Consider the following 22,890-nt stretch of genomic DNA (forward strand, 5'->3'; position numbering starts at 1 on the left):
CTCTAGGATGGCCCTGCTTGGTCAGGGAGGTTGGACCAAATGACCCCACTATGGTCCATTCCAACCATACCCGTTCTGTGACTCTGTGATTCTGTGACAGAGCACTCCACTGCAGCTGTCATGTTCAGAGCCAGAGCAAGGGTGGAGTTTGCTTGACACTCTCCACCTCAAGCCACTGCTTCCAGTCTTTGCGGCGTCACCAGGCATTAATCATGCAGTGCAAATCTTCACATTTCAGGGGGTTCCCTCAGGCTGCTATATTTGGGGCAACGCATGTCATTCATTTACCATAATAACATTAGAGGAAAAGACGTTGCTTTGCCTTTGTTAAAAAACAAAAGTAAACAAACCCAAGAAACAACTGCCATCCTTTTTTGTATGATAACTTTCACTATGGCCTTGTGCTGGAATTTATATGTCCTCAGAAGTGCTCTTCAGGGCAAGAGGATGCCTTCTGCCCTCCCCGAGGAAAAATGAGCCAGACCTGGGCTCTTCCAGCCTTTGAAAAACTGTTGTTTGCATGTGAACAAGATTTGCTGGCTGAGCCTCTGGACTATGCAAGAATTTGACTAACATTAGGTAGACTTCAAGCTGGGATGGCAGAGGTGGGAAAAAAATTAACAAATCACTCTTTCCTGGCAATTGGAACTGTTAGCTGCTGCGGTCTAAGCCATGAGATAGGCAGGAATTGAGATGAGAGCCAGAATGTCATCTCCCTGTGCTACCACTGGAAATCAAAGGGTGCATGTGCATTAACACTGTGTTTCAGATCAAGAATTCACTCACTTTTTCAGGGACTTTCTGATTTCGTCTTACTTGTGTGGTTCACACTGTGGAATGTAAGCACACAAGTATCACACTGTGAGTCAAACAAAGGGTCAGTCTGTGCTGGACAGCAGCACTGGCAGATGCTAGGTAGAGAGAATATACAAGCCAGGGCCCTCTCATGCATGGGCACTACCTTTGTATGGCACTCCCCTGGCCCAGGAAGGAGACCTGGCCCCGCTCACCTCCCTAGGGTGAGTGGGGAGGACAAGCACCCAAGCTCCCAGCTCTGCCAGGCTGCATCGCTGGCTCTCCCCACCAAGAAGCAGTAAGCAATTCCCATGCAACAACCCTAGCGTGCAGAAACTTGGCTCCTTTTGGATGCAGGTAAGCCATGAGAAGACTCCCAGAAATGCATCAGCTCTGCTCCAATTGCTGACAGATCAGCAGCCAAACCAAAGCTAAAACCTCCAAAAACAACCCTTGCTCTTCAAGTTTGCTCCCACTGCACCACACCAACTTGCTCAAGTAGGCACAGCCACGAATGATCTGTACATTTGATTGAGCAAGGAATTGTGGAAAGCTAGATAAACTCTGGGAATGTGCTGTGTGATCCTTGGGAGCCATGGGTCATTTTTATCCAAGCAGGCATCAGTGTGAAGTCAGATAGCACCTTTTAAAATACCCTGAAAATTATACACAGGAGCTGTGCAAAAACACATGCAAACTTAGATTAACGACTGTTATGAAACTTTCAATTAAGGCTCTCAAAAAAACCCCCAACTCCTAATTATTGTTTTAATATATACTGCGAGTTTTTAATTACATTTCCCACGCCACTTTCCCAGCGATATCTGGCACAGGACCAACAGAATCTCCTCAGGAAAGCGTTTGGTTTCTTCCCTCCTCCTTCCCCGCGCACCGCACCTCGCTTGGACCTTTCTGAGGTAAAAGCTCTGCAAGGAAAATGAGGAAACGCTGAGCACTATCATTGCGCGATCCTTTCTGAGCACTGGGGTATTTCCACAGCCTTCTTCAGGAGTTTTTGGCAGAAAGAGGAGGCTTTGGTTTAGCACGAGGGCCAGCTTCTTGGGGGGGACGTTTTCCCGGCTGAGGGGTGCCCAGTGGGTACCGCGTCCAGAGCGCTGCGCCTACTCCCGGTGAAAGGCTTCTGTGGCTTTCCGGCTGCACTCCCCGCTTTTCCCGCAGGAAGGGAAAAGCTGTGAGGTGCCGGTGCCGGCTGGGCGGGCGGGACACCAGCTATGGACACCCGGCAGCTCTCCCGCCGCGGGCGGGCGGATGGAAGGCAGGAAGGCAGGGAGGAAGCGTGGCACTGCGCAGGTGCGGCCGGGAGGCGGCGGGAATGGCGTCCGTGGTGCTGAGCGAGGCGGAGAAGCTTTACATCGTGCACGGCGTCCAGGTACCGCGGGCGGGCGCCGGGCGGCAGCGAGCGGGTTGGGCTGGCTAGGAGGGAGGGGAGGACTCCACCGTGGTGTCTGGAGGCGAGCCGCTGGAGTAGTCATCATCCGAGCACCCTGCGCATCGGAACGGGAAGCACGCTGAGAGCAGGACGTGGATTTGTTTTCACAGAATCACAGAATAAGTTGAGTAGAAAGGGATCCACAAGTCCAACTGCCAGCCCTGCACAGAACACCCTAAGACTCACATCGTGTGCTTGAGAGCATTGTCCAAATGCTTCTTGAACTCTGTCAGGCTTGGTGCTGTGACCACTGCCCTGGGGAGCCTGTTCCAGTGTCCAGCCACTTTTTGAGTGAAGAACCTTTTCCTAGCATACAACCTAAACCTCCCCTGACAAAACTTCAGGACATTCGCTCGGGTCCTGTCGCTGTTCACCACAGAGAAGAGATCAGTGTCTCTCCTCTTCCCCTCACGAGGAAGTTGTAACTGCAGTGAGGTTTCCCCTCAGTCTCTTCCAGGCTGAACAGACCAAGTGACCTCAGCTGCTCCTCACCAGGCTTCCCCTCAAGGCCCTTCACCATCTTCACTGCCCTCCTTTGGATGCTAATAGCTTAATATCTTTCTTGTGTCCCCATTTGCTCTTCTTTCCTGGCTCTGTCCACCTATTCCCTGGCTGTTTCTCAAGGTATTGCCATTGGATAGAGTTTTAGGCTGTCACTTAGCGAAGCAGCATGAGTGGACCAAGGAGGAAGAGCAAAGGGTGTCTAGGAAGAAGCTCTAAAGATAAAAGAACTGTATTTTTACCCAATTTTACTGAAAAAGAGCCTGTTTTTATGGGAACAAGTTGTATAGTATCAGAGGATGCATAATACCTGCTTTTGAAATACAAGTTGGTGGAAGCATTTGGAAGACTGGTGTATTATTTTTGTCTGCTGGGGTTCTAATTACTGGTGTAAAAGTACAGAACTTGCCTATCCCAGGAAAGAGCCAGGTTGTGTTGGGTAAAGGACCATTTAAAGACATGACCCTTACATTTTTGGAATATGAAGTTTTCTTTTGGGAATTGGAGGGACTTGGTGCAAGTCATATCTGCCTGCAGACTGCTTTTTGCAAGCTCCACATAAATTAAATACAAAGGAAAAGGTACCACTGATTCTTTTGTACTCCATGATGAAACTATGAGTTGTTGCTTTTATATCCTTTTTACTGTTGAGTTTGGTATAGACAAGGAAAGTTTAAAATCACAGGAGCTTTGGGTTTTGTGTGTTTTTTACTTTTCATTACTGATTCCCTTAAGTGCCATATATTGATTGTCATACTTAGGAGGACCTTCGTGTAGATGGTCGTGGCTGTGAAGACTACAGATGTGCAGAAGTAGAAACAGATGTTGTATCAAACACAAGTGGATCTGCAAGAGTAAAGCTGGTAGGTAAATGTCTTAGGGGTTGGGTACCTTGCTGATGAAGTTTCTTGTTCATGTGACTAGTTAAGCTGATGCTACTTGTAGATGGGTTTGTGTGTGTATAGCAGTAACTGAAACTATGGGTTATAGAAATAATGACAGGATATATTATTAATGCAGACTGACTTGAGCTGGATTTACAGTGAAGTGCCTGAATAGCCTTCGGTCTGAGTGAATCTAACATTTAATCTTGACAACTGAAGTTGCCATTGTGCCTAATTCCTGGGGGGGGACAAAAATTTCTGTGCCTTTAAAATGAAGCAAAACTACTTCTGACATGTTGATGTGAAGAAGATAAACCTACTCTGCACCATTATGAAGGTTCTGCAGAAAGAGTTGTTTACAGAACCAGAAGGACAGAAGTAGTCTTGGATATTAAGAGTGTCTTTTTAACCTAGAGAAATGTAATATGGTAATTATATGAAGAATCTTCTTAGGCCTAGTATTGTCCTTCGAAAATGTTTTGTTCTTTAAAGAAAAAGTTCTTTTAAGCTCACTGTGATAGAATGAACCGATAACTGAAAGGCAGAAATGTCAGCTTACCATAGACATTTAAATTAAACAAGTAGCTCTGTAATTATAATTCCAGTTGTGTGATATGTGTTTGTTTTAATAGGGAGAAACTGATATCTTGGTAGGCATAAAAGCTGAAATGGGGACACCGAAGTTGGAGAAACCAGATGAAGGTTACCTGGAATTTTTTGTTGACTGGTTAGTATACTAGAAAAGAATGAAATAGATCTAATATTTGGAATAAATGACTAATCAGGTCTTGCCATTCTTCAGAAGTTTATGCTTTCATTCCACTAACCTCTTCTAAGGGTTTGAGTAATAGAAACAAGTTATTTTACTGTTTCAGTAGCAGTGAGTGTTGAGAAATTTTCTGCTGATGCTCAAACCCAAAAGAAGCAAATCAATAGGATTAAAGTTAAAATCAATAGTTAGAGGATGAAAACAGGGTAAGTAAAACAATCCCAAATTGCATAGCATCAGTGCAGCTGGAAAAGAGTAATGGTTCAAATACACATGCATGTAACATGACTTCATTATTAAAATGTCAGATGTTGTTTTTTACACGATATAATGGAGAAAATCTCTTCCAAAAAAAGAAAGTTGGCTCTTTAAAAAAAGGAAAAGAATTGGCTCTGTCTGACCAATGTATCTGTATTTTAGCTGTACTTAAAGGTTTGCTTACTTTGTCTGTGAAAGTGGTGGAAAAAGTTTGAAGTATGTTTTGTACAAAACTTTTTTTGGTTAAAAAAAGAAAAATCCCCAGTATATGCTTCAGATGCGAAAACTAATTAGAAAATCTAGTTATATATTTTTCTGTGAATTGATGTTTTATTAACTAGAAGGGTGTTTGTTTTTAATCATAGTCCTTATGTTCTGGTACAAATGGACTTTGTTTATCCTTGCAGTCTTCATAGTGTTCAAATTATGGAGGAAGGTAGAGGAAAACTGAGAACTCTTGTTTTCTCGTTGCTCTGAGACAGAACAGTGACATCTCAGTGTTAATCTGGACTGCAGTCTGAGACTACAGTATCCACGTCTTGCAGACTTCCCAAAACTGATCTTTGTGACATAATGTGCTATGGGAGCCTCTCACAGAAGCCTTGGCAGTGTCAAGTTGGCTGTTTTGCATGTGAAATTTCTTTTTATTTTTATTAAAAACAAAAACTGTTGCTATTCTGGCATTTACCCAATATACCAATAGGTAAAGTTGACGTATGAGAGCTACTAAGTAAGTGTATATCTGATAATATTTCTGACCTAATTATCTATATCTGCCTTAACATTGGTATGTCACATTAGGCAGCCTCATCAAAGACTGGCTGTGTACATCACCATGTTCTAGTTAACTGTGGAAACTTACACTTTGTAAAGGAAAGTGCTTACCTGTGAATCAATAGTTTATTTACTATTGCTGTTCAAAAAATATCAGATGGGAAGATGATCTTGAGTGTGGTCCTGCTGTTAGAACTCATGTATGAAGTATCTTAAATGGTACATGTTTATTGGGCTTTTTTTTCTGGTGATTTCTATATGAAGAAAGTCCACTGGCTGCAGGGACATTTCCTTACTAAAAAAAGTGGTCTGTGGCCATGTGGCAGCTCTGTGGCACTTCCTGTGTATGTAAATAAATGTTAGAAAAACTTCAGTTCATTAGATTAATGTTAGATTGTATTTTCTGTTAATCTCTGCTTCGTAAGATGGGAGGGAGATGTGCACTGATATTGTGGGAGATGGATCTTGTCAATTCAGGAAATAGGTAATCTTTAATTTCTGTGACAACAATTTCTGGCCAAAAGACTGAACTTAAGAGAAGTGTAGTCACTTCTCACATGCTTGTGGCATGAGGAAAGGTGTCCTTTATCCTCTAGAAAGATCTGAAAAACAAGAAGTGGAGACAGCTTGTTGTCTGTCAAGGGGAATGAGCTGCTGTCAGTACCCTGATCCTTTTCCAGACTGCCACTGGGTGGTAGTAACTGAGCATAATTTGATACCCTGCATCTCCTGATGAATTTTCTGTATGTTCTACTTGGAATTTATATTGTTGAAACTAATAACAAAAACGCAGACTGCAGTGATTACTATTTTAAAATACTTATTTCCCAAAACTTTCATGGTTTCTTTTACTGATGAAAATAATCACTTGCTGGATCATGTATATAATTCTCTGCTCCAAACTCCTAATTCTCTTTGTTCTGCTCTGGGTCCTTTACCTAAAATCTGAGCAGCAGGTTTAATCCCATTTTGAGACAGACTTTAATGTGAGTCTCTGGAAGGGATGATTTTTGGGGCACTGATTTTTGATCCTAGAAATCAATTATCATAAAACAAGTCCATGTCCTATGTGATATTCTAACTGCCCATCATCACTGGAGAAGACATTTATCCTGGCCTTTGATGTTGAAAGACTGCTGTGTCTACTTTTCTCACATCTGAGTTTTGTGGCTGATCTGATTTATCGCTTTCAAACTGTAAGAAAAAGAAACAACAAGAAAAGCAGGCATCTGAATTTCTTGAATGTATCAGATTTTGCTTGTGGAATTAGGGAAGCAAGGAATACATTTGTCCAAGTCTGATTTTCTGTAGATTACAGTATATTAATGGCCTGAGCAATAGGTGGGAAATATTTACTAATTGTGAGAGAAAGATTTTGACTGGTGACAGGAAGAGTTTGGAAATTCAGTAGAGATTTGTGGTAGAAGCATCATTGTGCTTTAGGACGAATCTTAGATTGTTAGGAATGTCACAATGAAATTATTTTGATAATCTTGAAAATTACATGCTATTTGGGAGTAGAAATTCTGAACCACTACCAAGTCCTTTCTATGCTCCATAAGCCAATTTTTTGGCATTTTCTCTTTCTGGTCTGTTAAGACAAACCCTTTTCAAATTTTTTCCAGTGTAAGTTACTGCCATAGTCTGTAGGCATTAGGTGGCAGTATTTACCATATAGTTATAATAATATCCTGCTAACCTTCTTTATTTCACTTTGATTGCAAGGAACTGAAGTGTTAAAATAATGATAGAATTAAGATGCAGTGAAATATACAGTATATTCCAGTTGAGTCCTAGGTTCTTCCCACTCACTGTCAAAGAAAGTGTACATTTGTAATCAAAAAATACAACTTTGTGTTTAGAAATAATAATGAGGCATAGATTGAAGTTTGAATAATTCTTTTCAACTTAACCATAGAGATCATAATGCTTGCATAACTATGGTTTAAACAGAATGGTTTAAACAGAATGATCTTGTTAACTTGCATAAAATCTGCTTCCATGGATAAGTGCTTGTTTAATATGACCTGAAGACCTGACAGAGCACTGAGTTTTACTTAGATATGATTCTATCTCATAAAAATGGTGTCTAATAACTCTGAATATTGTGTATCACGCTTGCAGTGCTTATTCACGTGGTTTGGAAGCATAGATCAGTGCTTAATTGGCAGTAATGTTTTTCTCTGTATTTTTAAGCATGTGTAGTGCTGTCTGTTTATAGTAGAAGCAAATAACTTCTATAAAATCCAGTAGTTCTTCCTGACATTCGGAGTTTTCAGCAACTCTGCAAAACAACTAGGTGGGAGAATTACGGTGAGGTAAGAATAACAGTAGGTAATTACATGTAAGGTTATAGGTTCTGCAGTATTGTTGGTACAGCTCACTTGATGATTTAAGTCACTTTATTAAGTGCCTTAATAAAATGAATCTTTAGCTGTTTAGGGTTTTTTTTTAAGTGAAGGGATTATATTCCCAGACTTGTTTTCTGCTGTATTTTTGTGTGCTAAGGTTTCATATCATCATACAGACACAGAACATACATGAGAAATTGGCCCTGTGAGGTGCCACACAAAATGTGGGGCTTTGCCATAACAGATTTCGAATAGACCAAAACTACTTCTGTGGAACCACATCCTTTGATATGTTCTGCAATGAGAAACTAATTTGGTGGAGGTCTGACTATTTTAAAACAAGATTTGCAGTGCTGCCACAGATCCACTGCTTGAGAATGTTCTTGCCTTCTCTATAAACCAGAGGTTGGGTTTGGAATCTTTGCTCATTATTTTGCCGTATATGCATCTCTAGACATTTCTGCTCTGTTTTATTGTTCTTTGGAGGATAGGCAATTTTTGTTTGGTTTGAGGTTTTTTTTTTTTGGTTGGTTGGTTGGTTTGATTTGGCTTTTGTTTGTTTAGGGGTTTTTTTGTAGGCCTGTTTTCTTTTATTGTTAGAAGTTTGTTCTTAGCTGTGTACCAGGCCCCAGCACCCAAAGACTTTCTTGCATGACTGCTCATAAATAAAGGTTGTTATGTTGGAATCAGGGAAGTGAAGACACACTTTGTCAGATCCCTTCAGGAAAATACATTCTTTAATTGCTGGTCTCCATAAGCTGCAGTTGCTGAGAGTAATGACCTGCTTTCCTTAAGGGGCTTGATAGCAGACAATGCACTCAGTAAAGAAATTACCAATTAAGGTCAGGCAGTCATGTTACTTTTAAGAAATTAGTATTCTACTTGTCATATCATCGTATCTCTCTCTCTCTCTCTCTCTCTTCTTAGCCACTCTCTTAATAATTTAACATTCAACTCTTACTAGGCTGTCTTGTTAGCTGTTGTGAACTTAGTACAGCTTTCTGTCACTTTTGTTTTTTAAGAGGGTTGAGGTGATAGAAGGTGACAGTGCTTAAGAAATAATCTCTGAGAGAATTCGTCCATTTTAACTGTAACTTGGGAGCTGAAGATACTAGTGGGATTTAGTTAGTATTAGTATTTGGAACAAAATGTCAGTATATTATCTGCATCAAAACCTTCTCTTATGCAAAATGGAAATAATTCCTTTTCATATAGGGCACTTATTCTTGTACAAATAAATCCTTAGATACTTTTAATGCTTTATATTTAAGAAGTGTTCTTTGGGTATTTGCTGTTTCAGAAGTGAAAGTAATTTTTTTTTTCTTTATCTAGTTCTTCAAATTCTCCTGAGTTGGAAGGCCGGGGAGGAGAAGAACTTGGCACAGATATAGCAAATACACTGTACAGAGTATTCAGCTGCGAGAACAGTGTAGACTTGAAATCCCTTTGTATTAATCCCAAAGAGCACTGCTGGGTTCTCTATGTGGATGTATTGGTAAGTACCAAAATGAAAACGAAGATTCAACAAAATTTTTCTAAGGCGGAGACTGACTTAGCATAACCTTGCGTATTTTCTTATATTTAAAAAAGCTTCTCCTAATGTGATATAATGTGTCACAGCATGGATGGCCATTCTCTTCTGAATCTACTTAGAGCAGTTAATCACTAATTTCAGCTTGCTCTTTTTCTACTCTTCTTGATGCTGCTGTTCCTCTGCAGAACTAATAAAACATTGAATACTCCAAATCTGTCCCAAATAAAAATCAGTGATCTTATGCTGACAAGGAAATTGCCACTAAAGAAAGGTACACTTTTCTTCCAGGCTAGATGTATTAGCAAATATATTGTTGTAATGAATGTTAAGTTATCATGGGTGTATGTTGGCCCTAACATAACTGCCCATCCTCTCTGCTTCTTTGCACTTGTATCACTACTAATTCAGTAAAGTAAAATAGAAACTTTTCTGGCAAAAGCTAGATTTGGCCTAGGTGCTTTTGATGAAAAGTTTATACATTATTGAACACAGAAGATAAACTGAATATTTGTTCCCATGAGAAAAACAGAAACTGAATTTTATGCATACGAATCTAATCCACACAGCAGCACAATCTCCAAAATATGCTGCATTAAAAGCACTGTGTCATGGGAATTTTAAAAGAAGTCTGCAAGTCAGACTCCCCTGAACATTATTTCCAATTCTTATTGGTCCAAATTTGAGTTTCTGTTGGTCAAATTAGGAAGTGAAAATATGTTGAGGGATCTTATTCACAGGAATCCATTAGTGTCTATGAAATAATATGCAAAATATTAAGCTGTATGGACAGAAAATTAAATATAGGATTTTGTTGAACAAAATAGGAACTAAATATTTCACTAAATAATTGTGAAAATTAGTTCATTAGGTGTTTAAAAAGCAGTAGCATTAGCTTAATTATGGTAGATATGGTACATGCCACGACAGTCCATGTACAGAATGATGGAATGTGTACCTCTGCTGAGTGCTTTAACAGCCTAAGTCACTGGCTTATTGCAGCTTGGCATGGCTTAATGGGGAATGAAGTGTTAGTTCTGAGAAATCACACTGGGGCCTTTAGTTACTAGGTAATTACAAGCAGAGGTACAGAATATTAAATGCTGTGCTTATTTAAGCAGCATGCTGCTTAACATTGCATAGGCACTGCATAAACAAAGACTTTCATAAAGCTGACTGCTTCTGTATATATACATGTATACTGTATACTGTTTTGTGTAGCTTTTCTATGAGCTATAGCTGGTCATTATCTGATTCTTCTTGGACAGATTTGTTGATTGTCCACAGCTACAGTGAAAAACAGCCTCAGTGTTTTCATGCTACTATTTGTATTGAAATTATGAACATCAGGACATATATTATGTGAGGGATTTTACATTTAGCTCTTTTTACAGTGCCAATAAAGAATCTGTTGCAGGTTCTTAATTGAGACTCTAAACTTGATGAGTCTTTTAATGTTGTATTCTGCAGGGATTTTGTGTGTGAGCCATTGAAGAGCTGTTGGTACAGTTAGAACAAGATACTGTTAATATTTCTCTCTTACTCTGTTCCACCCCCACCTTTTTTTTTCTACCTCAGGCCTCTGTCTTCACTTTTTTTGTAATATTGTCTTTTCTAAATAGTACACATACATATTACATGTGATAGTGTATACTTAATGTAGGTGCTTGACACCTACATATTTTCCTGAAGCTGCTGTTGGTGAATCATTCCTATAGAATTCTACTTTAATAGAGTGCGGTGGAAGGATGGCACTTCGGCTAATATAAGGAGCAGCTCGTATTATTTGTCCTTTGAAGAAGACAGATTCTGAGCATAAAAACAATACTCATGGAAAGTCCTTTGGGTGATATTTTCCTTCAGAATTGCTGGAAATTGTCTACATTGGTGTTTGAGTTGCACAGTTAAATTGGAGGGAAAGTAAGCCTTAAATCTGTCATAAGGCTGAAAATACTGGTACCTTGTGGACAGGTGCAAAGGTACTTGTCTGGAAGACTCTTGTTCTGAAAGACAAGGATCCAGAAAGAATGTTATGAGCCTGGAAATACTCCATTGCTATGCAGTTTAGCCATGTGTACCGTTGACTGAACCATCTGTATTTAACTCCTGTGTGTAAACAGAATTTGACACATGCAACCTCAAAAGAGAAAAGAGTGTGTTTTGCGGAGTCACGCAGCTTTATCGATGAAAAACATCTCTCAAATATTTTCTAGTGGTCAGTGTACTTGTGCTGTGCTATAATTGTGTACAGTCAGACTGGAAAAAACATACCTTCAATGATGCACGCCACAAAGATGCAGACATATACACATTGAGATATATGTGTCAAAGGTCAAGAATATATACCTTGACCTTGCAAAGTATATGCATTCTTTCTTAATAATGGAAGGCATTCCACTCCCAAATAGTAGCTTATGAATGTGGAGTACCACAAAATCATGTTCTCACTCTCTCTCTGTTTCCCTCAGTTTCTCCCCTTTTCCAAGCAAGCCATTGATGTCAGAAATAAACTTTTAGGCATTTTTGAGTGAGTTCTGATATATATGTATAGCCTTCTCCATACAATTTTGCCCCAGCAGCCTGCTGTGCTAAGCAAGGAGCATCAAAGTGTGCAATCTCTTACTATTCCCTGCCCAGTAACAGTGGATTGTGTGTCAGGAGGACAGGGTGCATTAGGTTCTCTTGAAAACTTTGCAATTCTCTGCTGAGCACCTTCTAGGATTTCCTCATGTTTTCTATTGCCCCCCAAGTCTGATTAAAAAAAAAAAGTTAGGAATCTCTACTTTTGGAGGAAAGGTTTCTCTGAATAAGGTCAGGTTTACAATGTGTTATCTTTTCTTTCCATTAACTTTTTCACTTGCATATCAGTAAATTAAAACCACAAAAGATTCTTCTGCTTCCCATAACTCACAGTTGTGCAGACTTTCTTAGTCCTAAAAATCAATAAATAAATGGGAGGATCTCAGTACACAGCACTTCAGCTGAGAAGTGTTTATTTCTTTGTGGAGGAATTGTTGCACCATGCTCTGTGCAGGCTGTGTTCCTTGCCTCTAGGAGCCACTGTAGTACAGATAAGGCTTCAGAGCAGTAGCCTGAACACAAGCCTAGCAACAGTGCAGACACAGCCTATTACTGTGTTTTAATAACAAAGATATTGTGGGGCTTATTGTGTTATCAAGTAAAATCCAATAATGACTGAAAGGGGCAAGTTAACCTCTCTGTATCTAGCAGCTGTTTGCAAAGAAATAATCTGATCACCTTTATATTTAGTTTTCTGTCCCAGCTTTTTGTCATTCTTTTTACACTATTGAGTCTGTCTTCATAAAAAGAAACTGTCTTTACAGAATATTTCATTTATTATTTGCTCCCCGTGCAGGAGTTTATCTCATTTTTAAATAGATTTTGAAGAACAGTCAATGCAATCAGCATTGCAAAACTTGCTTTGCTCTCATCATACAGCATAGATTGATGTCATGGAGAAGCATCCACATGTTCTTGCTGAAGTTGTTCCAACTGCCTGCTCTGTGTGTGTGTATGTTCTGAAGAAATAGTACTGGCAGGTGAGAGTGGAGCTTGTCAGAGAAGTGACAGTAAGCTATGGACAGAGATCTCTGAGTTGTCTGGCAGCCTGCAGAAGGTATTAGTGGTTATGGGGGCCCTCCCTTTTTTCCTGGTATGCAGTGCTGCTTTTCTCTTTGACTGTTTTCTCTCAATCTTCATGGTTAGAAGCTGAGCTAGACTCCCTCCACATGCTTCACTTGATGGTAACATTCATTTGAAATAGACTTTGACATCAGGATTTCCTTAGATCACTTTCAGCTACAAGACACACCTGACCATGACTCTTTCCCATAAAGAGAATAAATCACGATGTGCCTTCATAACTGTACTTTATATAACTAGCTTTCCATACTATGTTCTTGGAGACAATTTGTGTTTCTTCTTTGAAAGCAATTCTCCCAGGTGGTTTTGTCCAGCTGATATTTAAAAAAAGGCTCCTCTTTGAAATAAAATATAGAAAACTGATTGGCTTGATTTAACATTAAAAAATTAATGTGATGTGTTTATAAAGAGTATTCTGGTCATAGTCTAGTTCAGAACCTTAGCACAGGAAGATTAAGAACAGTGGTGGTTTCATTTCAGCTTCTATTATTAAATTTAATCATTAATTTCATTATGAAGTGCATTAACTCTTCTGTTTTGCATGTATAATACAGTTAGCTGAATCTTAATTTCCTATCTGTTTCTTTTCATAGATAGACTTTAAAGACAACTTTGTTTTTTAAAAACCTGTTCTGGTAATTAATTTTCTTCCTTTTCAAGTAGGTTTAAATAAAACAAAGGCTTCATTTAAAGGCAGTAGCCTGATTGTCTTTTAAAGAGATTCTTCTTTTTTTCCCCAGTTATTGGAATGTGGTGGGAACATCTTTGATGCAATCTCTGTTGCAGTGAAGGCAGCTCTCTTTAACACAAGGTAAAGCACAGATCTCATTTCATGTGGGTGGAAGTGGCATGGGAAGTGGAAGAGAGGTACTCTCTGTGAGCAAAGCATTTTTAATGTTTAATTATTTAAACAAGAAATACCCAAGACAGCCTGCATTCAGATACAAAGCAGTCATTTGCATGCAAGTAACATGAACTAATGCTATTTTAATTCAATTTCTAACAATCAAGTGTCATATTGCATGTTATGCACAATCATGCTCACAATATAACTTTTGTCTGTAGCCAGATCCAGAAAAAAGTCTTAACCATATGCTTTTGTTGCAAGTAGTTGGAGACCTTGGTGTTAATGCCTTGTGGGTTTGAAATAAGAAGTATTTACTGGTATGTGATGCTGCTGAATAAGAAGCCCTCTGTCAGTGTGACTGTTGATTTGTAACTAGCTCTGATTTCCCACTTTTTATTTCACTCTAATTAACTGTCAGCCTAGAGTCCTTTTTAAAACAGAGAGGAAAAAAGTGGTAGTGAGAGATTGTAGGGAGGGGGAAAACAATGTGTCTTTAAAAGAACTTTATCCCATGCATTTTAATTCAAAGAATGGAAAAATAAAATCTATTAGAGTGAATGATGCAAGTTTTCTCTGTGTGTTTTTAATAAGATTCACTACTATTTTTTCTATTGTTTTTAATCTTCTTTATCCATAGGTAAAAGGGAGTACAGAGTTTTGTAGCACCCTTGAGAAAACAGCCTAGTGAATGGCTTTGCTAACAAACTTACATGATAAAAATAGCTGGTAGAGGTGCAAAACCTAGACTCCTACAAGCATAAATGTTTTAAAAGTGGATCTCAAATTGTTCTTCAGCATTAAATTAGAGGTCTGCTGAAGTCACTAGTGTAGTTCTGGCTTATTTATCAGCGAATCAAGGCACAGTACTAGATCTGAAAAAATACATGCAAAAAGAAGAGGAAAATATGGTTTTGAAGACAGGCAGTGTATCAGGTTATAAACACTTTAAAAGGGATAAGGGGAGAATCCATCTGAGACTAGAAGTTGTATATGTTGCTGAGAAATTTCCAATGTTAATCAAGTTCTCAGCAGTAACTTTTAACAGTAGGTTGTTTTTATAACATTAAGAAATACTTTCAGCAATGTAATGGCTCACAAAGGAGTTGGCAGTACACTAAAGAGAAGAAATGCCTGTGTTTCTGTGTGTGAGTTGCCAGGATGCAAAAGTCATATAGTTAAAACAGTTACTAGCATGTGAGTTGTTTTGCAGATCCAAGGCTCATGCTTTATTGATGAGATAACTAGGTCTTTTTTCTTATTTTAACTAGAATAAAGAAGATCATATAAAAAGTAATGAATTAAATAAGTGAATAAAAGAAAATCTGTTGCTCTGGGAGCATGGACAACATGATGGAGGGTGTAATTATTTTAATGTTCTTTATTTTTATTCCTTTGACAGCTGTGTCCTTTATATAATCTTTAAACTGCAGGCAAACATTGTGACTGTTGTTGAAGTTGGGTATCACATCGAAATGTAGTACAGTATGACACAGTGCAGAGCCTGTTGATCTTTTGCATTTGAAAACCCTATCTTACTGATTTGAGCAGGGAATGCTAGTACAGCTCATCTCATACAAGCCCAGAAAGTCAAGAGGTGAAATTCAAAGTGAAAGCCTGTTGTTCTCATTCACTATTGCTCTTCCTTTCCTTTGGTAGCTACCGGGTTTTCTTTGGATTTGACATAAGGTTGTTTAAGAGTTGCTGCCTGTTCTCCATAAAATATTTTTCTCCAAACAAGACAAGATATCAGTTTGAAGATTGCTTCAGATTAAGTGTTCTGAACTGTGCTCAACATGTGTCCCTCTTCAACTCTTACTTGTTTTTCCTACTTTGTTTCTTACTTTGTTCTAAGTGTTTTCAGATCTTTTCCAGCCTTGACTTCAGCCTTGGAACACAGAGCAGCTGTTTTTTCTTTGAAGCTACAAAATTTTAGATATTCAGATAGGTATTTGAAAACTTCAGCTTCAATTTAAAATCTTGCTCTAAGCATTTTTGTAATATCTGTGGACACATTTTGCTTTAGAGCTAAATAAATCCAACATCATGGTTTAAGGAATTTTACGCACGACAACGGGATTTAAATCCTTTGAATGCCTGACCTGACTCATTCTTTCCCCTTCAGGCATGGAACAGTAACAATAGGACTGCTTTAGGGAGAACATTTACTCCTAACAGTTTTGTGCAGTTTTGTATGGTTCATCACGCTCTAAAAACTACATCAAGATCATGTGCACAACATAGCAGATACCAGACTTTATTCTTACCCATGTCTCCCAGATATTTAAGGATGGATTTATTAAAGATGGAAGTAGATATTGCAAAATGTGCAGATAGCTACCGTGTCAGGACATTAAACTTTGTCCTGTGGAATGTGCCTACTTGCAACCGAGGCTGCAGAAAATACACAAGTTACAAAACTGACAAAATTTATGGCACAACAGCCTTGCAGATACGGAGTTTTTCCTGCACAGCATGGTAGAGGCAGAACTGATGCCTGCTTGCAAGGGTGGGACTGGTTTTGCATTTTTGAAATCTGGATCTGCACACACAGAAAAGAAGACTGTTTGTTACATGACTGAGTCTTGCTGTACAGATCTCTGCCCTGATTAGTTGCAGGAATCAAAACAGAAAAATAAAAGTTGCAAAGTAAACATGTGCAGCTATTTCTTAAGATAAATCTTCACAAACTGGGAGAGGAAATCTACAGTGTTCCGGAAAAGCTTTGTGCTACATCCGCTTTGCATAGTTTTTGTGTCCATATAGCCCCTTTTTGTGCAACTGTGATGCTTGTGTCTGATCTTTTTGCTTTTGCAGTAGTTCTAATTTATCTCTTATCAGTTCTTGGCCAAAAAAGCTCCATGCAGGCATTTTTCAGATAGTAATTCTGGCAACGTGTTCTTGCAGACCAAACACTGCTCTGGTTTCAAAGTTGTTTTAGGTTGGAGTTAGAAATTTCTTAATATCACAGATTTTCTTGAAATCTTGCTTTGTTTTTTAAACACTGCTCTGGCACATACACTTCTTGCTTGACTAGGCTGTTGTCCAGTGTTGTCCATTGTCCTGTGTAGTTTGAAGGTTAGTCACCTTGTGACCTTATTCCATCAACTTCTAATGAAATATTTTAAACTTGAAAATAGGCTTCGATGCATTTGTAATGAGGAAAACATTTGGAGGTTCATTTCAGAAAAAAAGTGCACATCACAATTGTTCTGCTTGCTCAAAGTCTCAGTTTTGGGTTGGCTCAGGCCAGTATGCTTATAGGGAATTTGCTGTCACTGGAGCAGGGTTAGCTGTTTTGAAGGACTTGCCATTAGGACTTTTAGCCACAAATAACTAAAATACTTTTCCAAGGAACAATAAAAATCACTTCGTGTTAGTAGGGGGAAATGTTCATTAAATCAGCCCCTATCTCCCCCTCTTTTTAGAGATTTGTTACAGATGACATAAAAGAATGTAACCTCCGGAGTGTAGTTATAAAACACAATGCTACAGTAAAAGCACTAGCATAAAACCACATTGTGGTTACTGAAATTAGCTGTCTAGGGACATCTTGAAATATTTTGTTTCCAAGTGCAAATGTATGGAAGAGAAAGTAGTGTAGGTGAGCTCAGTGTGTGTTTTACTGGACAGTAATGAATGCCAAGTCTCTCAGTCAGTACTCCATCCTAGCAGGCACCTGGATAAATGAGGGTGTATAAGGTGCTGACATTCTTGGCAGCTTGAGATACCACCTTCTACTAAATTGTTTTAAATTACTTTACTCATTATGCTAAGAAAACTGCCTTAAATCATCCCATAAAACTTCCATTAGATGGCTATCACAAATACAGTGTATGTACGACTGATAAGGAGCCTGTCTAGCTCATTTGTGAGAGAGCTCATCATTCACAACTGGGAAGAAAGCATTTCTTGGATTTCTGCCTGATTTTTCATCACTGCTTTGTCCTGATATGTTACATATCCCTTGTATATCTGCTCTTAGAACAGTAGAGTATCTTGCAAATCTTCTCATCTCACTACAGAAAGGATTTTACCAATGCCCCCTTTTCTTTTTACCCCTAATCTCCTTAGCTGGTATTCTTTTCTGGACAACTTTACTGTTGTCTGCAAGGTTGGGAACCACAGTACAAAAGGATTTAGTCTCGGTAATTTGTCTCCTATACATCCAGGCAGGAACACAAAGAATTGTTCAGAACTGATCTGTACAAGTTCCAAAAGAATTTCTCCCTGTGTAATAGTGTAAAAAACAACTCAAATTCTAATTATTTCAATGATGTAAATATGGTGATCTTATCCTAAATATCTTCCCACTTACAATATTTTCTTTATAATCTCAGGGAGTAAGTTGTTACTACTTTGATTGCATTCTGGATTGTATTTTTAAACATTTTGCCTCATTTAGGAGAGCAGAGGATTCCTGAAGTTGTGACTCTAAAACAGCTATATTTGTTCCATGTTCTGGCAATGATTTTGCATCTTTTGTTTCCACAGAATACCCAAAGTTCGTGTTCTGGAGGATGAAGAAGGCACCAAAGAGATTGAGCTTTCTGATGACCCTTATGATTGTATTCGACTCAATGTAGATGAGGTGCCCTGTATTGTCACACTAAGCAAAGTAAGCCTGACAAATTTCTGACTTTCTGTCTAGAGACTCCAGTTTCTATTCATTTTGCCTGCCATTTTTTTTTCCCCAGAGATAAAATAAGTGCCACAGAAATGGTTAGTGTCTACTATGTATATATTTGTTTTGTCTTTGGCCTCCTAGTTAAGAAGAACTTTTACCAAATAAGGGGTTTTTTTGCAACTCTTGACTTGCAGGTTTCTACTTTATGCATTTGTAAAATGCATCTTCTTGCATGTAAAGGAGTTACTATTTTTCATCTGCTCCTTACTTAACATCCAGAGCAGCAGACACATCAGTATGTTAAAACAAGGGGCTATTGTGTTCAGGTGTAGAGGTTGTATGATCTGCCTGGAGTTATATGATCAGTATTTGTCCTGAGGACAGAACTCCATTTTCACAGGTGCAATACTGTCCCTTTCCTTTCAAACAGGTTTTTGTCCTCCATATATAGCACACAGTTAACACAGTTGATTTTATGGTGTAACACATTGCAAGTGTTAGTGATTTGCTCAGTTACCTGAAAGTTTGCTTGGCATTTCTTTTAAGACAGTTGCATAATAGTAGAGAGGCCATTGCTGAAGTGAGGGCTCACCTGAGTCTATGTGATTTTGAAAAATGTAGTTTTCACATAGAGGGGAGCAAAGTCCGTGCTTGGAGTGGCAGGGAAGGGTGGATGTGGAGTTTCATACAAATGAAAGGACAGTAGAGAGGAAAACAGTATGAAATAGTGACATTTTTATCTCACCTCTGTTGTTTATGTACACACAATTTGGGGTCAGAGGCTGTTTAAATCCAGTGCTATCAGGTCAGTCTCTGACCACTTCCAAAGGTCACATGATGTTAGGATGGGAGGCTGTGGATAAGTAACAAAGCAGCACTCACAGTTTAATTTCTTAATGGGGGAGCTTTGAGAACTGCAAACCAATCAATTGTTTTGTCACTAACTCACAGATTGGATATAGGCATGTGGTGGATGCTACTCTTCAGGAAGAAGCCTGTTCTTTGGCAAGCCTGCTTATTTCTGTGACCAGTAAAGGTGCCATCACTTCTATGAAGAAAGTGGGGAAAGGTAGCCTGGATCCTGAGAGTATTTTTGAAATGATGGAGGTAAGAAGTTTTGAGCAGTTGACTGTCTTGGATGATACTGGATGAACTGGAACTTGGGTGTATGGAAAGCTGCAGTAAGGGCTTTTAGAGCAGAGATCTTGGTGCTTTGATTTGGTGCACAAGGGACTTCGTGAAGGTTACAGGCAGTTTCTTTGAAATGGATTCTAATGTGAATGGACACTGTCTAATACTTTTTCATGCCTGAAATGCATGGTACTCACATTTGTTTCAGGCAAGTACTTCACAGCTGTAAGACAGTAAAGCTTAAGCTGATAAACTTTGAGAATATTTTTAAAGAACATGTTTCCTCTTTTATTGTTTCTTTTGAAGACTGAAAGAGCAAAACTTCTAGCATGGTAAAGTCCCCATGAAAGTAGAGATGGTGTTTTGAATTGCTATTGCATGGTATTCTAGCACAACTCATTTGTTTTATGATAAGCTTACTGTTTTCATTTTACTGTTGTTTTTCTTCTCTTCACTGGGTTTCTGATCTGTCCCTATTTAATAAAAATTCTAGTATCTGGATATTGTCCACATCCATGTAAGAATTCCATTTAAAACCCTTCTTCAGGTTCTTCCTAAATCTGTTCTCCAGTGTAAATTCTCATGCCTGTGCTTGGCCTTGAGCATGAGACAGAAATGGGTTTTGAACTTGAAAGTCAGAATGAAAATTAGATACTTAAAGGTGGCTCTGTTTCCTAGAAACACAGCCATTTCTGCATGGCTCTAGTGAGGAATGCTGAAGTTGGAGCCAAGTTTGACAACAGCTGGTCTCAAGTGGTAATTACAGCTGAGTATGACACTTGACTGTGTCATGATGTCAATCCAGAGTGCTAATTCCAGTGGTACCAGTGGGCTTTTTATTTGCATTCAGACATGCCTTTTACTCCCCTTACCTGGGTAGAGAGCTCTTATCTCTAATTCCTTTGCAGGAGTGAGAGATAAAGCTGATCACAAAAAAACCAAGATGTTTTCTGTAAGGTCAGAGATAATCTGTTTGATCCTGCCTTATACTCAACACCCTGATTAGGATATCAAGAGAAACAAAAAGGCCTGGGAATGCCCAGTGGAGGAGCTGAGTAACCCACGTTTGACACCTCTATCCCTGAATGGTTTGGCTGCAGGTCAGAGGATGTTCAGTTTTTCCTGACTGGTGGAGAACAGACATTCTAGGATGTATCTCTTAGGAAGGGAGTTTCATGGGAAGGTTGTGAGAAGCTGCCAGCATTAGGCTTTTTTTTCACTGAGTTTATGATCCTTTCCACTAGAGAGGCAAGCAGCAATAAGATGGCAACATCTTATTGTACTGGGTCAATACTAAAATTCTTCAGTTTTGACTCATTTTGACCTGGTGTGAGTGATGTTGTCTTACATTTGAGGAAAAGAAAGTGTATCACCCCTCGTGACTCCAGGCTGCTGCAGTGGTCCTTGTCCCAGTGCAGAGCTGTAACAGTTGTGTGCTCCCCTTTATTTAGCATGACTCAGGATGTCTAGCATTGACAGCTACCCTGCTGCATCAAAGCTCTTCCCAGATTTCCTTTGGTACCATGGGCCATATTCTGTCACGTGGCTCTTCAATAAAAATGCAGTTTGTTTTCAGGTCTGTGCATCCACGGTTTCAGTAGTTGTCACCAGGAGGTGAAACAGAGTTTTGTGTCAGCCGTATGGCGGGCCTAGGCTTTGCTGCATAGATCAGGAGCCAATAAACTCATGTTAATGTAAACTGCCTTTGGCTCTTTAGGGATGGGTGGGCTCTTAATCTCTGTTTGGAGTCAGTATTTCAGTCATTTAGAGAGACCTTGGGAAAGCTCTAATGGGCCCTGCTGCCTTAAGATCCTTGCCCTGTGTTTCCCTGCCCTGTGGCTTCCACAGTGCAATGGGCATGTGGGAAGAGTAGAGGTCACTGCTGGAGATAATCCTGATGGGTGTTCACTGCTGGAGTTTATTTCTGTAAAGAAAACATTCTGTTAACTCCTTTAAGGTCCTTGGACAGTGCAGAACTGCACATCACGTGGAGGATGTGACCGCAGACTGATTTGGTGGTGCAGCCAGTGTGCATTTTGGGCTTCTGTGGACACAGGACAGGATGTTGAGCTGGTCTAAATTCACTCTGCTGATTCTGAGCACATTCAGAAGAGCTTACTGAACTTTCTGTTAGTAGGCTGCTTGGCTGGTCAGGTGTCTCTTGTCCTCTCGCTGCTAGAATATTGCTTCATGCTCTGTGTTCTCGCTAATTTGAATGTGTGCTTGTGTCTGATGTAAATTTATTTTGTATTCCTTGGTGATCCAGTGGTGCACAGATCTGGTATTAATGATCATGGAATGCTTCTCTGATGAATGAGAGCACTGTCTTTGTGTGTACAGTTTTCCAAAACCTAATCAAGTTAAAATGAAACTTTCACCACCATTATTTTTCTAAATTAAAATCACATTTTGTGATACCAGCTGGTGTGTATGAATCATCAAAGGGAAAATATTTGTCAAAAGGAAGTGTTCCATAAGAGTTGTCTTCCTGTTAATAGGCATATGTCTCAGGTTTGTTTTGCTTTCTTTGCTTTGCAGACAGGACAAAGAGTAGGCAAGTCACTGCACATAGCCCTGCAGAAGATTTTGGATGAAGAAGAGAATTTGGGAACCTCACGACCAAAAGTTGGATTTCTAGGATGAGTTTTTATTAAAAGTTCAAAACTGTTTTTAATTGATTGTGCAATCTTGTCAGTTTGTATATAAAGAAAAGGTTATTTTTTTTTGTTCCAACACAGTCATCCTTCTGGCCAAGAGGCTTTCAGAATGTTACTAAGCATAAAGAAAGCTACAGTTAAATGCAAAAAAGCAAATTTGAGGTGCTTTCCATACAGGTAACTGCTGGCACCTAGGAAGTGCACCAGCAGCAGTTGATGCTGTTGGCTGGGAAGTGCTTGAGTCTGTGTTGCAGAGTGACTGGTGTACTTTCCACTTAATTCTGTTTGCATGTGTTTCACTTCTGTAAACCAGCTGCTGTGTTCTAGAATGTATATGGGGTTGTCTTCAGTGCAGCACAAATGAGAACAGCAATAGGTGGAAATTTTCCTTCAAATTACTTTATTATTCTTTGAATAAAATGTAGTTAGATTTTATTTATAAATACAACATGGTCCCAAGTTCCCAATTCATATTTCAAACCAAAATTTATCTACAGCTACCTCACAAGGGGAAGCAGAGGGGTAGGCACTGAACTATTCTCTCTGGTGACCAGTGACAGGACTCGAGGGAGCAGCATGAAGCTGTGTCAGGGGAGGTTTAGGTTGGATATCAGGAAAAGTTTCTTTACCCAGAGGGTGGTTGGGCACTGGAACA

The 22,890-nt window shown here is 39.2% G+C and overlaps 1 protein-coding gene across 1 annotated transcript; it reads left to right on the forward strand.

Moving 5' to 3' along the window:
* Positions 1 to 1,582: 1,582 nt before the first annotated feature.
* Positions 1,583 to 22,252, forward strand: EXOSC7 (exosome component 7). The gene is made up of 8 exons (XM_085051359.1): positions 1,583 to 2,185; positions 3,508 to 3,609; positions 4,263 to 4,357; positions 9,115 to 9,277; positions 13,717 to 13,787; positions 18,315 to 18,438; positions 19,399 to 19,554; positions 22,117 to 22,252. The coding sequence occupies exons 1-8, from the start codon at positions 2,129 to 2,131 to the stop codon at positions 22,219 to 22,221; spliced, it is 873 nt and encodes a 290-aa protein (XP_084907485.1). The 5' UTR covers positions 1,583 to 2,128; the 3' UTR covers positions 22,222 to 22,252.
* The last annotated feature ends 638 nt before the right edge of the window (positions 22,253 to 22,890 follow it).

The sequence above is a fragment of the Lichenostomus cassidix genome, chromosome 2 (assembly GCF_008360975.1).
Source record: "Lichenostomus cassidix isolate B80296 chromosome 2, HeHo_3.0, whole genome shotgun sequence".
Lineage (NCBI taxonomy): Eukaryota > Metazoa > Chordata > Aves > Passeriformes > Meliphagidae > Lichenostomus > Lichenostomus cassidix.

What these genes read in the sequence shown, in the direction of transcription:
- EXOSC7 (XM_085051359.1), top strand. Translation starts at nt 2,129, where the DNA reads ATGGCGTCCGTGGTGCTGAGCGAGGCGGAGAAGCTTTACATCGTGCAC. An exon ending in GCAGCTCTCTTTAACACAAG is followed by an intron (nt 13,788 to 18,314) that starts GTAAAGCACAGA and finishes TTGTTTCCACAG; the next exon opens with AATACCCAAAGTTCGTGTTC. An exon ending in GTATTTTTGAAATGATGGAG is followed by an intron (nt 19,555 to 22,116) that starts GTAAGAAGTTTT and finishes TTTGCTTTGCAG; the next exon opens with ACAGGACAAAGAGTAGGCAA.